The sequence below is a fragment of the Ciona intestinalis genome, unplaced genomic scaffold (assembly GCF_000224145.3).
Source record: "Ciona intestinalis unplaced genomic scaffold, KH HT000970.1, whole genome shotgun sequence".
NCBI lineage: Eukaryota > Metazoa > Chordata > Ascidiacea > Phlebobranchia > Cionidae > Ciona > Ciona intestinalis.
The window spans coordinates 65,312-77,872 of record NW_004191291.1 but is presented as its reverse complement, the minus strand read 5'-3'; the positions used below and the strand labels follow the sequence as shown (position 1 = coordinate 77,872).

At 34.4% G+C, this 12,561-nt stretch overlaps 2 protein-coding genes across 5 annotated transcripts in view; both read right to left on the bottom strand.

Annotated features, from left to right (window-relative positions):
• Positions 1-2,139: 2,139 nt before the first annotated feature.
• Positions 2,140-10,284, bottom strand: LOC101242075 (adhesion G protein-coupled receptor E3-like). 2 transcript variants are annotated; one of them, XM_004227432.3, is made up of 6 exons: positions 10,046-10,284; positions 8,381-8,587; positions 7,834-7,983; positions 6,688-6,816; positions 4,627-4,883; positions 2,140-4,251 (listed from the first exon to the last, which is right to left on the bottom strand). In XM_004227432.3, the coding sequence occupies exons 1-6, from the start codon at positions 10,167-10,169 to the stop codon at positions 2,668-2,670; spliced, it is 2,451 nt and encodes an 816-aa protein (XP_004227480.2). In that variant the 5' UTR covers positions 10,170-10,284; the 3' UTR covers positions 2,140-2,667. The 2 variants fall into 2 exon arrangements, with proteins under 2 accessions (XP_004227480.2, XP_026695604.1); XM_026839803.1 differs by lacking the exon at positions 10,046-10,284 and adding an exon at positions 9,300-9,386.
• An 870-nt stretch (positions 10,285-11,154) lies between these two features.
• LOC100179284 (adhesion G-protein coupled receptor G7-like) overlaps positions 11,155-12,561 on the bottom strand; it is a 14,683-nt gene continuing 13,276 nt past the window's right edge. For all 3 annotated transcript variants that reach the window (XM_026839797.1, XM_026839796.1, XM_026839798.1), the window contains 2 exons: positions 12,382-12,493; positions 11,155-11,406 (listed from right to left, as the gene is read on the bottom strand). In XM_026839797.1, the coding sequence (XP_026695598.1) occupies positions 11,318-11,406; positions 12,382-12,493 (201 nt within the window). In that variant the 3' untranslated portion in view covers positions 11,155-11,317. The remainder of the gene's footprint in view (positions 11,407-12,381; positions 12,494-12,561) is intronic.

Below are 12,561 nucleotides of genomic sequence, written 5' to 3'. Positions count from 1 at the left end.
ATTCCGCATGCGGCAGCGAAATCCGGACAAAACGGACGAATTCCGGAGTTACAGAAGCAACCCAACACAACACAGCTTTAAGTCGCCATTTGTAGAAATGCGTAGTGTACCTACCGAGCTTCTATGACTGTCATGTTTTATTTTTAAACTTATTGCCGCACTAGTTAACGCATCGAATTGTTTTTTATTTATTAGGGAATGGTTTTAAATGTAATGAATGAATGTTATTTAGGCTACTTTAACCTCGCGTCAGCCTACGAGTTACTAAGTATGTTACTTTGTCGGAGATTGTTATTTTTTGTGGATTTTTTTCCTTTTATATGTGTGGCTCATAATTTGGACAGCCCATTCGTAACCACTGATGGGTTTGAGCATTACCGTTAAGTGTCTTGCCAAAGAACCCATACGCCCACAATGGTAGCAACGACGAGCCTTGAGACCTTTACTTCTGGGTTCGAGGCAGGCGTGCTAACCAACTGTGCTACAGTGGCAGTTTTTCGCAAACAAAATTAAGAACGATTAAATAACGCAACGTTAAAGGAACAACAAAATGCTGACAATAAACTGTTTGCGGCCAAAAATTAGACTAAATTCCCTTTTTCCGTTACCGTCAAGCCTTTGTACAATTTACTGTCATGTATTCTGCGTAAAAAAAACGAAAGGTTAAACCAGAGATGGTTAAATGCACCAAAATATAATAATAATAAAAATAATAATAATTGCGGCTACCAACATGATACCATCACTTGAATTATACTAACCTATACATCCGAAAAGGAGGAAACGTAGTTGAAGAAAACGAAAAACTTAAACGAAGATATAAGGCTAGCTGTAGAACTAAAGCATTGTCCCAGACTCAGAGTCAAGGCAATTGTAACTAAGGACATGACAAACACCATGGCGTATATCTTGCATTAACAGGAAGAGTGCATTTATAAATGTATTATTACCTTCTAAACTTCGTCAAACTAGTTCACTATGATTAGGTTAAACAGATTTGTATATAGCAAAACGTAAAACTTTGTTTTACTCCGGCACCATGTGTTGAAATGTAAACTTATACTAAATGACTTTGACACACACCTGCATGTCACTCAGTTTTGTTCATGTATTCTTTTTTTATTTAATTTTGTTGATTGTCTACTCCGCTTTTTAATATTTGTTTACATAATTTTTTATTATCTTATTCTTTCAAACTTTTTAATTCTTAAGCAAACCCTAAACAGATTTACCGCTTTTAGGTACTTTAAATTGCAGGTCTAAACCAACATCGGGAGGAACCCTTCATGATCATAATTAAACATTGACCTACAACGACAATGGACAAATTCAAACAATTCGCAACTGACCCGACATTGTACTTGTTGCCCATTTCCCATTTGCATTTTATTTTATTATTATTATTATTGTTTTTTTATCCGATGTTTCTTTAACCTGTGATGAGTATTAATGTAATGCATTTGTTTCTAAATCTTACAAAAGTGTGCACTCGAAACTGTTTATTGTAAAAAGCGGAGTTTCTTTTGTGGGGTTTGTTTGCATGATCCAATCGTTGGATCAATCTTCTTTAAGGCCGACTTCCCCTATTGTACGGGTCGTGTCCTTACGCACAACTATTTTTTAATTTAAACATTTTATGTTTAACTAAATGTTATTTATTAATTTTTTTCATTGTATCGTCTGCAGGGTGTAACGGTCATGCCTTTAATTCAAAACATTATTTTTTCCTTTTTCAATAACCGTGTTTTAACAACTGTTGTTTTACCCTTACTACCCGTCTTTTCGCTTTTGTCAAGTCTCCTATTTTTCGTTATCGTGACCGAAAAGACGAAATAAATTTCATTCTTTAATTCATTCATTGATACTTTTGGTTTGTTTAAGATCGAGTTCGGTCGACCGTGGTAATAAAGGGGTTAATTTAATTTATGCAATTTAAAACACGTGCTTACTTACCAGGGCTGTGCTCTCTTGCTTTACCTTAGTCTCTATTTTTTCTCATAATACTATAGAAGGGAATTTTATCACTACTCGTATAACTTATTATCATTTATCGTAATTAAAACGTTTTATTTGGTTATTTACACAGATTCTTTACAAAAAAAATAATGTTTTTCTCAGACAAATACCAACTGTACGAAACATTTCAACCTATTTTATTACTACGACTTTGGAAGAATAGTTTAATTCAGAATTCATAATTTCGACAACTTTAATGTGGTTAAGCGAGCATTCAGAATCAGCACTAAAATTAGAGTATTAAACGATATTCCCACATAGTAAAGATAAGAGCACGGAATATGTAATCGGCAGATTGACTTGAAATAATGTCCTTTGGTGATACGGGAATAAATTTTATAGCAGCATGCCGTTTAAGGTATGAAAAAATCCTGATCTCGGAAAAGTTTACGGCGAAAAACTGCGTAATCTCATAAAAGTTAAACGTGACATTACATGCCATTATAACTTGTATTTACTAACCGAATTAATCAAAGCATACGAATTGTAGCGTCTTCTTAATTTCGCAGTGTCGCAACAGTAAATTAAATAAACTCAATGTAAAAATTCATGTTCTACTGTAACATTTTTTGTCTTTGATTAAATGGGTACCGGTGACGAAGATTTAAAAACGCTCGTCTTTTCCCACTCTACTTTATTTTATAGGAAACTTTATTCCATTGACGGAACTTGTGTTGTGACTGTAACATTGCTACCACGTGTGTTTGTCAACCTATTGCCAGTTTCATCACTGTTGGGGTAAACATTGTCAAAACGAATCTCAACTTCACACTTTTGCTGCTTGACTCTTTTCCAAGGCGGACAACATTTCTTAAGAGGATTTTCTAAATGTCTTTCAAATATTCGCCCTGGTAGTGACCGCTTCCATTTTCGCGTTATGCGCCCGCGGTCTTCTTTGGTATGTATACAATACACGTAGAAAATCAAAACACCCTGGAAACCATTGACTACAGTGTGAATACCAATGAATGTCTCTTCGTAATTTCGAACCACTTGAAGTAACAGAAACATCCAAGGGATAGACGATACAGGCATCAAGATACAAAATGCTTTAAGTACGCTTTTCCAGTGAGCGTGTCGTTTGATTCGGTAGTGCATGGTTGAATGACTGGTTTGTGCGGTCAGACTTTGTCGACGCCTGTTGTCCAGTCTGCTTAAGCGATATATGACGAAGATCATTTTCAAAATCAGGATTACATTAGCAGTAATAATTATGGCAAGAGGAATTGCAACATAATATACAACTTGACTATTGTTAAAGAAACACCTGTCATACATTGACATTTTCGTGTAAGGAGTGGCGTTTACGGCGTGTTCCAAGTTTCTAGAAAATATTCTATAGCTCGCCGATATCTCCAGATAGTTTTCTTTAAGTGATGTAACGGCAGCAATCACAAACACGAACGGGACTACCCAAGCCAGTAAGAGTTGTACTGTTGTCAGTACTTTGTAATTTAAACTAAAAGAAAAATGATCCTGTGTTTTGAGTACCATCGTCAACCCCTCGTTTAAAAGCCAAAGAGCAGAGGCCAGTAAAAAGTAGTGAGTCAAAACCGCGACTGTGTAACAGGTTCCAGTATCTTTCACTGCGTTGGGGGATAGCAGGATGCAGAAGTGAAGGCCCATGATTGCCAAACAAAGACTTATCTGATTAACAGCGCGGTTATTTCTCACTTCATCGCTGTTAATTGTGCTGGATTCTTCTATTCCAGTACTACTGCGTGCGACTGCAACTAGAATAATAGTGATGATCAGGAATATTATGTTTATGATTTCTAGCGTCGCCGACAATTCGTAAATCCACCTCGGGATTGCAATTGAACGTGTGATTAGAAGTGTGGCAAAGGTTGTTGTGTGATTGCATCTGCAGGTAACGGCTTGAAACTTTGGACCGTTTGACAATTTAATTCTTTCACAACCAGCACGACTCCATCTGAATTTTTTATTGTTCCACCAAACGCAATCCCTGTTGATTCCCTGTAGTCGGATGGCAGGCGGTCTGTGGTATTTTTGTAGCGCGGTATAATCATTCGAAACATCGATCACCATGGCAACTGGTAAGTCCATGAGTTGAAGTCCATGTTTGTTATAATAGGCCAAACTCACGACACTTGTATTGACTGGTAAATAAATGTTGCACCGCTTGGATCGACAAATCGACTGAGGAACGTCTTTGTGGTTTGGAGAAGGAAAACTCTTGTTTAGTCCCTGCCAACTGGCAGCGACAATTTTGATCTAAAAAGATAATTTAGAATTACTTAAATTGTTTATTTAAAAATATAAGGCGACCAGATTTACCCAGTAAACATTACGTGGTGTTTTGGATTTTCTGTAGAATGCCATATATATATATATATAGTAGAGTGGGGGAAGACGGGACATCTTTAGTGCATAATATCAAAATATCCTGATCGTGTTTTGAACAATTAACAACGGCCTATGATAAGGTGTCCCATCCTCCCCCATCCTATTAAATATATACCTATATCTTTTATATTGCTAAACCATTAGCCTTAAAATGAATATTTATATCTTGAAGGCAAAATATTGATTAAAAGTCTAATTTATCACACTGCTATATTGCTATGGAATGAACATTCTTTATTTTACCTCGTTTATATTTCGATTCCTATTTCGAAGAAAATGATCTGCTATTTCTCTGCTAGGTATTCTGAATGAAGCTTTATCGAATCGAATGGTTTGGTTTTCATTAATTCTATTTAATCTTATTTCAGCAACTTTAATATTCATCAACGGTGAGCTTAACTGAGTGCCAGCAGGTAAGTAAGACAATACGGTGGAAACATTTTGTTCGAAGTTTGCTATCAATGCAGCTACTTGCTGTTGAGATTCTATTGAATTTGAACCTGGAAATATAAAAGTAATTTAGAGGGTGAAGATTATTAAGTCATAAAACTGGTGCCCACAAAAAAAACCATATGGTCACTAAATTAACCGTAGCTTAAACATGTTTTACAAGTTTGTTTTCTAGTCCTCATCGCAATAAAATGGTAGCAAACACGATAATTTATTTGCAACGAGCACTAACTACAAAACTAATGTAAAACCGAAAAACAGTGAATCTTGTTTTTAGTCGCCTAGCTCGAGCTTGTGAGGTCATGGTTGCAAAAAATGAATAAATCAAATGATAATTGTGTCAAACTGCACAACACTTGGTCAAGCAGTTGCCAAAAATTACTAATCAAGTTTGTAATAATTCGGTACAAATCAAAATATGATAAAATATTAAACTTATGACCTTCTGTTTGTGGGTACTTCGCAGGTACCTGTAGGCATGTTGTGTGCCGAACGGTAGTCATACACCACATCAAATTAGTACTGTGATACCTTTATTAATTCTTCTTTACAAAATTTCTACATCGTATCGTCTGTTTCAAAACATTACTTCTTTTATTTATCAATAAGCATGTTTAAACAATGTTTTTGTTTTTTTTTTTTTTTTTTTGTGAACATTGTTTTACTGTTACTACCCGTCTTTTCGCTTTTGTTAACTCTTTTGTTTTTCGTTATCGTGACCGAAGAGACGAAATAAATTTCACTCATTTCATTCATAATTGGATTTTTTAAAGAAATATATTAAGACACACTAGCAGTTGTTAATCGATTTGCGCAGCCTTTTTTTTGCATTTTAACCCCCCAAAAACGGTGTTAAATACCACGAACTAGTGATACCAAATCTTTGTTAATTGACAACAAATCAAAAATATAAATTAATACACACAAGCAATTATTTAACAACGGGTGTAGTTTTATCAATTCGAAAACACATGGGGTATAGATCAAGGCAGTTCAAAATCAGTTGATTTGAAAAAATAAATGATTGCTTTGAAAATTAGAATGAAAGTTTTTTTTTAAAATAATTTTCGCACAAGCCACTTCTCATAAATAATTTGCAGTGCTGCAAGTGAATGAATTTTAAATATATTTTCTATATGTTATCCTAATATTAAGTCAGTATATTATAAATGCCCTTGATGTATAATTTCGGAAGTTTTCGTTTACCACAGAATTTTATTACTTAACAACGCACTTATCAACTTTGCCTGCACTTTGTTGGACCATGAGGATACTCCCGAATACAATACAGTAAAACATTTTTTCGTCTATTATTGTTAAGGTACCGATACAAGAAGATTTAAAATGGCACGTCTTATATACGGTGCGTCCCGTCTTTCCCTATACATAGTCGCATATGTAGACATAATTGTACTTCGTAACTTTCTCATCGTCCATGTATGCAAAACATAAGGAGACATACAGTTTTAGTCAAGAAAAACTATACACTGCACGAATATTAAGCGTAGTAAGAAATGTTGTTAATAATAGACATCAGTTCAGTGACACAACTCTTCAATATGTATTTAATAACGACTATAAAAGGGAAGACGTCAACTGGATTCGGACGCTTAAGAATACGAAAGGTCATTTATACAAGCCTTAACGAGATTTTGGGGTCCTAAATATTTATTTATATTTAAACGATTTTAACAGTTTGAAACCACATCCTATTGTACTTTCATCACTGGCTCTGTACAATTAACCTACTTTTACAATTTGGCCTACAGTTCGAACATTTTACTTTTTAAAAACATGACAACACGTACTTGTTATAGGGACATATTTGCACATACAAATAAATAAAGTACTAACTTATATTGTCCAGAGAAAATTGTTGGTTGGCAAACTTTTCGAAAGTTTTGATAACAGTTTCTTGCGATGGTATGGGTGGTGCGGGGGATGGTTCTGATACTAATGGTGTGGGGGTGCTGGCTGGGAAACCTGTTAAATAGAAGTTTATCTTCAACTGTTTGATTGTCTAACCGTGCCACAGAGCTAGGTTATATAGCGCCGGTGTCGTGATATATTCGTTACGATTGATATATTAGTACCGGGCGCCATTGCGCATGCGCCGAGAGATTACTGCGCATGAGCAGTAGCTCTCAACAAATACAATTTGAGCTCTAATAAATACGTACCGACTAAAAAAATTCCGAGTATAAATATTACAAAACATATTCTACCATCTGTACTGTTGGTGTTGATATGATTTTTATAGGTGTTACGTATAGCGCTATAAAATATTTAAATTTTTGTTATCGCTGGGGTCTAGTTATTTTATTACCGCTAGGGTCTAATTAGTACAATGCCCAAATTTTATGTTAGTAGCACGCGTAGATGGTATTGAAAGTGGCCGCTATAATTTTTTGTATTCTAGTAGTTTCTCGGCGCATGCGCAAAACGCCCGGTTTAAATATATCAATTGGAACGAGTATATATATTATGACACCGATGTCGTTTGGCCAGTCGTTTAATTTGGGCGGTTCGCTTTTGCACATGCGCCGCGACTATACGCATGGGCAGAAGGTCAGCCAAATATATGATGACAATCCAGCTCAAGTTTACAACACCGGTGCCGTGACGCAGTGGTTAGCGCGCCTATAGGTTTTCTGTTCAAGGTTTGTTGCTGCAATCGTTGCGGGCGTATGTGTACTTGGGGGCAGGACACTTAACGAACGAGTGTTTACTAATGGGTCGTCCAAATTGTCAGACATATAGATAAACAGGTAGCCGGAGAATCGAAAGACTGCTGATACCAACCAAAACATTGTATGAGTGTGTATCTTTGGACAAGACGCTTATATAAATACCGCCTTGCTGCTGGGTAAAAAAAGTTACACACATTTACAACAATTAAATTCGGTTTATTATTGTTTGCATCATTTTTATGAATTAGGATTATTGTGTTTGTTACTTTCTAAATGAATACAATGTCTTACTCCAACTTTCAAAACAAACCTGGATTTTTTGCGCTTGTTTGATTGGGAAAATGCGAGGAGAGCAGATCATCGCAAAGTATACATTCTAATCCACCACAACGAAATGTATTAGTAATGTTGTTCATGTAATGGATGACTTCACACTCCCACCGTATATTAAGAGTTCTCTCTGTAGTATAACACATTTATATTATAGTACAGTGGGAGAAGACCCCTAAGCACACGGTGCCCAATATTTCAAAAATCAAAATATATGACGGTTTTCGTGCGATACCACGAATTAGTAGCCTACTATCTGTCCCGTCTGCGAGGAGTATTTACTGCTGAATATAAATTATTGAAGTTAAAGAAAACCTCTTAGAGTTCGGCATCAAAAACCTACAAAACTACAACGTGGGGTAAGACGGGACAAAAAATGAATGGTATAAACAGTAGTCAAGTTTTTACTAAAAGACGTGGTGCATATGCTATTTAATGCACCAATCTTTATTACAATATTTTTACGAACAAAACAAAATAAAAATGTTAAACGTTTTGTATTCTTGGCAAAATAAAAAATCGAATACCGAAAGACGAATTGAAACGCCTGCAAATTGATGGTTCGGATGGTGCGCTGCTTGGGCTGTTTTGAGAATAACAATAAACGCTAACTTCAAGGTCTGTGGTGTTTAAGAATGATCTTCGCACAATGCTCATGTTAGATCTTTCACAAACACCATTTGTATTAGTTGCATCGGGCGTATTATTTCGACAGTGTATGGAGTAGTTTCGACCTGTGTAATATAAACACCTATTTAATAAAATGACACCTATTTAATAAAATATAATAAAACACACAAAGAGTTATTTAGCGATCCGCACAACAGGTGAAATTTTACAAATTTGAAAACACACAGGATAAGATGGGACAGTTTAAAATCATTGTTAATTTTGATTATTAAGTGTATTTATAAATAGGAATATACGTAAATAACACGAAATGATACTGTACGCTTTGAAAACTAGGTCCAAACATTCTTTTTCTTGCTCTGCTGCTATCGTTTTTAACCTTTACATTATATTATTGCATAACAATTGGTATTGTTTGAACGACAATGGGTATTGTTCGAACTTCAATGGATAAATATTGTATCCTACAAATGTATATGAACTTGTAATAACAGAAAATTGTTAATAACTATTGATAAAGTTTTTATTTTTGCTACAAATTGGGTATTACTACTCTGTTTTTGGAACAAGCCACTTCTTATAAGTTATCACCAAGTGCAAATGACCAAATTTCGAATATATTTTTAAAATATTATCTTTTTATTATATCAGTATCTTATAGTCGAAAACCCCTGCTGAGGTATAAATTACTAAATTAAAAGCAAATCTTTAAAAGTTTGGCAATGAAAACATACAAAACTACAATGTGGGTAAGATGGAACTCTAAATTGAAATATATTTACATTAGCAGTATTCTGTAACTTGTAGTTAACCTACCGAATTTAACAGGCTGTGCTAGTTTCTTTGCCATGTAATCTTCATATGTAGGCTATAACGTTAAACTGATATTTTTGTTGCTCTCAAATTAAAGTCATATTGACCCCTGCCTATTTTCTTCATGCTTACATCTCAGTGTTTTTTTTACAAAACTAAAACTAGTTAATGAGACAAAATCAAACTGTACGAAATATTCAAGGTTGTTTTATGAAGCTATGAAACTAGTATAACCGTTCGCACACGCAAACTATAAAAATCCAGCGGCTTTTCTATGATTTAGCGAGCATTAAAAATAGCACCTTACTATTTCGTATTTTTTACCTGTTCGAAGTATAGGACTGTTTCTATTTTACAAACATTTTTTAATATTTAAAAACAGTAATCAGCTTTGACGGGCGTTTAATAAAGTCGTGATAATACTGTCAAATAATTCTGTAACCTTATTATCCTGATTATCATTAAATAGGGTTCCGTAAAAAGAAAATTAAAAAAAAGTCTCGTCTGACAAAGTGTCCCATCTTCCCCCACCCTACTATAAATCTTGTCCTCGCGTGGCCGGGTAACTTTATAAATTTTAACACATATCTCATATAGACACACATATCGTGCCTATTCACCTGTCACCAAAAATGTATTTTTTAGTCTGTGACTGTTGTTGTACTTTACAAGGATATAGCACTACTGTGCACTATGCCACAGTACAGCGATTTTACAGTCTGAGGTCAATAAAGATATAAAGTACTCACTGTATTCTAATCCTAGATAATTTCGATAAACGGCATACTTGTGAATAAATTTCCAGCAAAGTCCTATTTGAACAAACGAAACCAAAAGAATACAAATGTAAATCCACTTTTTCTCTCCTACCATGGTTGAGTACAACGGGTCAACCAATTTATTTCTGTAAATATCTACGGTGCATGAAATACAGTGCCGGTGTTGTGGTATAGCTATAACAGCTTGGTGGTACTATCCGCACGATTCCCAAATGTCGTTTTTAATTGTTTAAAACACGATCAGGATATAGGTGTCCCGTCTTGCCCCACCATACTAGTAAGGTAGAAGGACGGGACACCTTATATAACCTGACCGTGTTTTAAACAATTAACAACGACATTTGGGAGTTAAGAAAATACCCTTTTATGATTCTTTAAATATTTCTTGTTTAATACAAAACGGGACGAAAAAAAAAATGAAAGGTTATCTCAACCTTTCCCACCCTTACTGTATAGATTATTCATACTTGTAAACATTGACTTGACTAGGAATTTTATTACGGCTTCAAGTGAAGTTTGGGCTATAACTATACGACAATATTTTGAACTTTCTTTTTCCTGGAGAAGCCTAATCTAACTGATCTTACCAAAACGAAAATCTAAAATAAAGAATACATATCATACCTTATACTTTTACAAGTTTAATGTTTGTAATAAAGAAGCTGACTTGTCCCTTAGTTTAGCATAAAAGTATTTATTCTAAACACTTTCTTCTTAGTACAGTAAGTACTTTGCCTTACCGTGTCGCGCTACTAAATTCTCGAATCATTTATTAGAGAGACCATCTACTGCTCCGGATGTCACGATAAATGGCCATGTGACGTCATAACTTATGAACCTTTTGCAGATAGAGGAAATTGCATGAGTTGACTAAGACGAACAAATTTATAAACTCGCTAAAAGTTCGAAAACGTTTGAAGTTGATTCTTCATAACCACATTTAGGAAAAAAAAAAAAATATTCTATTTAACTTGTAAGTTCGTGTTATACTACATACACCATTTTTGTTTCTACAAAAAAAGCAAGCTTCGTCCTAAAGTAGTACACTTCTAACTACTATACAGTATATAGATTTATTTTTATACGCAGTATAAATCGTTATTCAAACGATTTATATAAAAATCCGCTTGACATATTTCAACTACGGATTTCATAGTTTCACTCCACAAATAGATCTCCATTACTGACGTATTTTGCATTTACTGACGTCTATATATTAAAAACGTAGCTATTTTTATCCCGTTATGCTGTTTGCGTACGTGACACGCTAGGGACTCTCCCCGATTTCGTAAACGTCATTGAAGTGCTTTTGGTTTGTTGGTTGAATTCTCCTGGAAAGTAAAGATTAAGCAAGTTAAACTTATACAATGTGACAAGATACACTTGTACAAAAAAATTGCTTTCATACAGAATAATGTGTGGTAAATGTAAAACTTTTATTTTGAAGGTGGCACTTCTTTCAAATGACCTTACTTTCTAAATTAATTTAAAGGGTTTTAACGCCATATTTAATTTAACTTCAAAACACAATAATTAAAGCACAATGTAGTTTATAAACTACAGGTCTTTAGCATACATTGCCCAATATTTTTAAAATCAAAACATATGAGATTTTACGTGATACCCTTTTTTGTACTATCATATCTTTATTAATTGACAACACTTTAAAGTTTAAAGAAATTTAATAAAACACACAAAAAATGCGTGAGGTGTATGAACAACTGGTTATAACGACTGTCGTTTTCTGGCCACTCAAGGATAAAGTAAGAACATACATACATATCGTACAAACGCGTTTAAACTTGTCATACCGGAAAATTTAATTACTTTTAATAAAGTATACATTTTTACTACAAATTGGGTATGTTACACTATATTTTACACAAACCACTTCTCATAATTTATCTGCCAAATGTCTGTTACTGAACTTTGAATATATATTTTCCATGCATTTTCTTGTTATTGTATGTAGTAACGTATATGTTTTATAGACATGAGGTATAACATATTCAGTTAAAAGCCTTTTAAAGTGTGTCCCATCTTACCCCAGCCTACTATATGGTGCACATATAAAACACCGGCATTTCCATTTTTTCCCCACAAAATTGGTAGCTCCAATTTTGGTGCGAGTCCCACAAATGTGTAAAAAGGTGAACTCCTAAAAGTTTGCCAAAAAGAACAATTGTTTTAACTCCTTAAATATGGACATCATATGGTGACCACTTTCACATATGGTATGTTGTTATCCAAACATTATTTGATCAACTTAAAACATAAATATTGTTTTGCTAAAAAACAAAACTAACCTGGTTCTATGGGAGCTATCCAACGTTGACAAATTAAGCGACAAATTGGTTTTGTCCATGCCTGTCTAACATCATCACGACGAACACAGAAAAAGTAAAATACAAACACTCCCTGAAAAACAACATTGTAAATATACAGAAAGCTGTAGGCATACTGCGCCTACACATTATGTGCTAATT

Coding starts and splice junctions, on each gene's coding strand:
- LOC101242075 (XM_004227432.3), bottom strand. CDS start 10,169: ATGGTAGGAGAGAAAAAGTGGATTTACATTTGTATTCTTTTGGTTTCG. Junction 7,984..8,380: donor GCGTTTCAATTCGTCTTTCG/GTATTCGATTTT, acceptor GTTATACTACAG/AGAGAACTCTTAATATACGG. Junction 6,817..7,833: donor AACAAGCGCAAAAAATCCAG/GTTTGTTTTGAA, acceptor TCTATTTAACAG/GTTTCCCAGCCAGCACCCCC.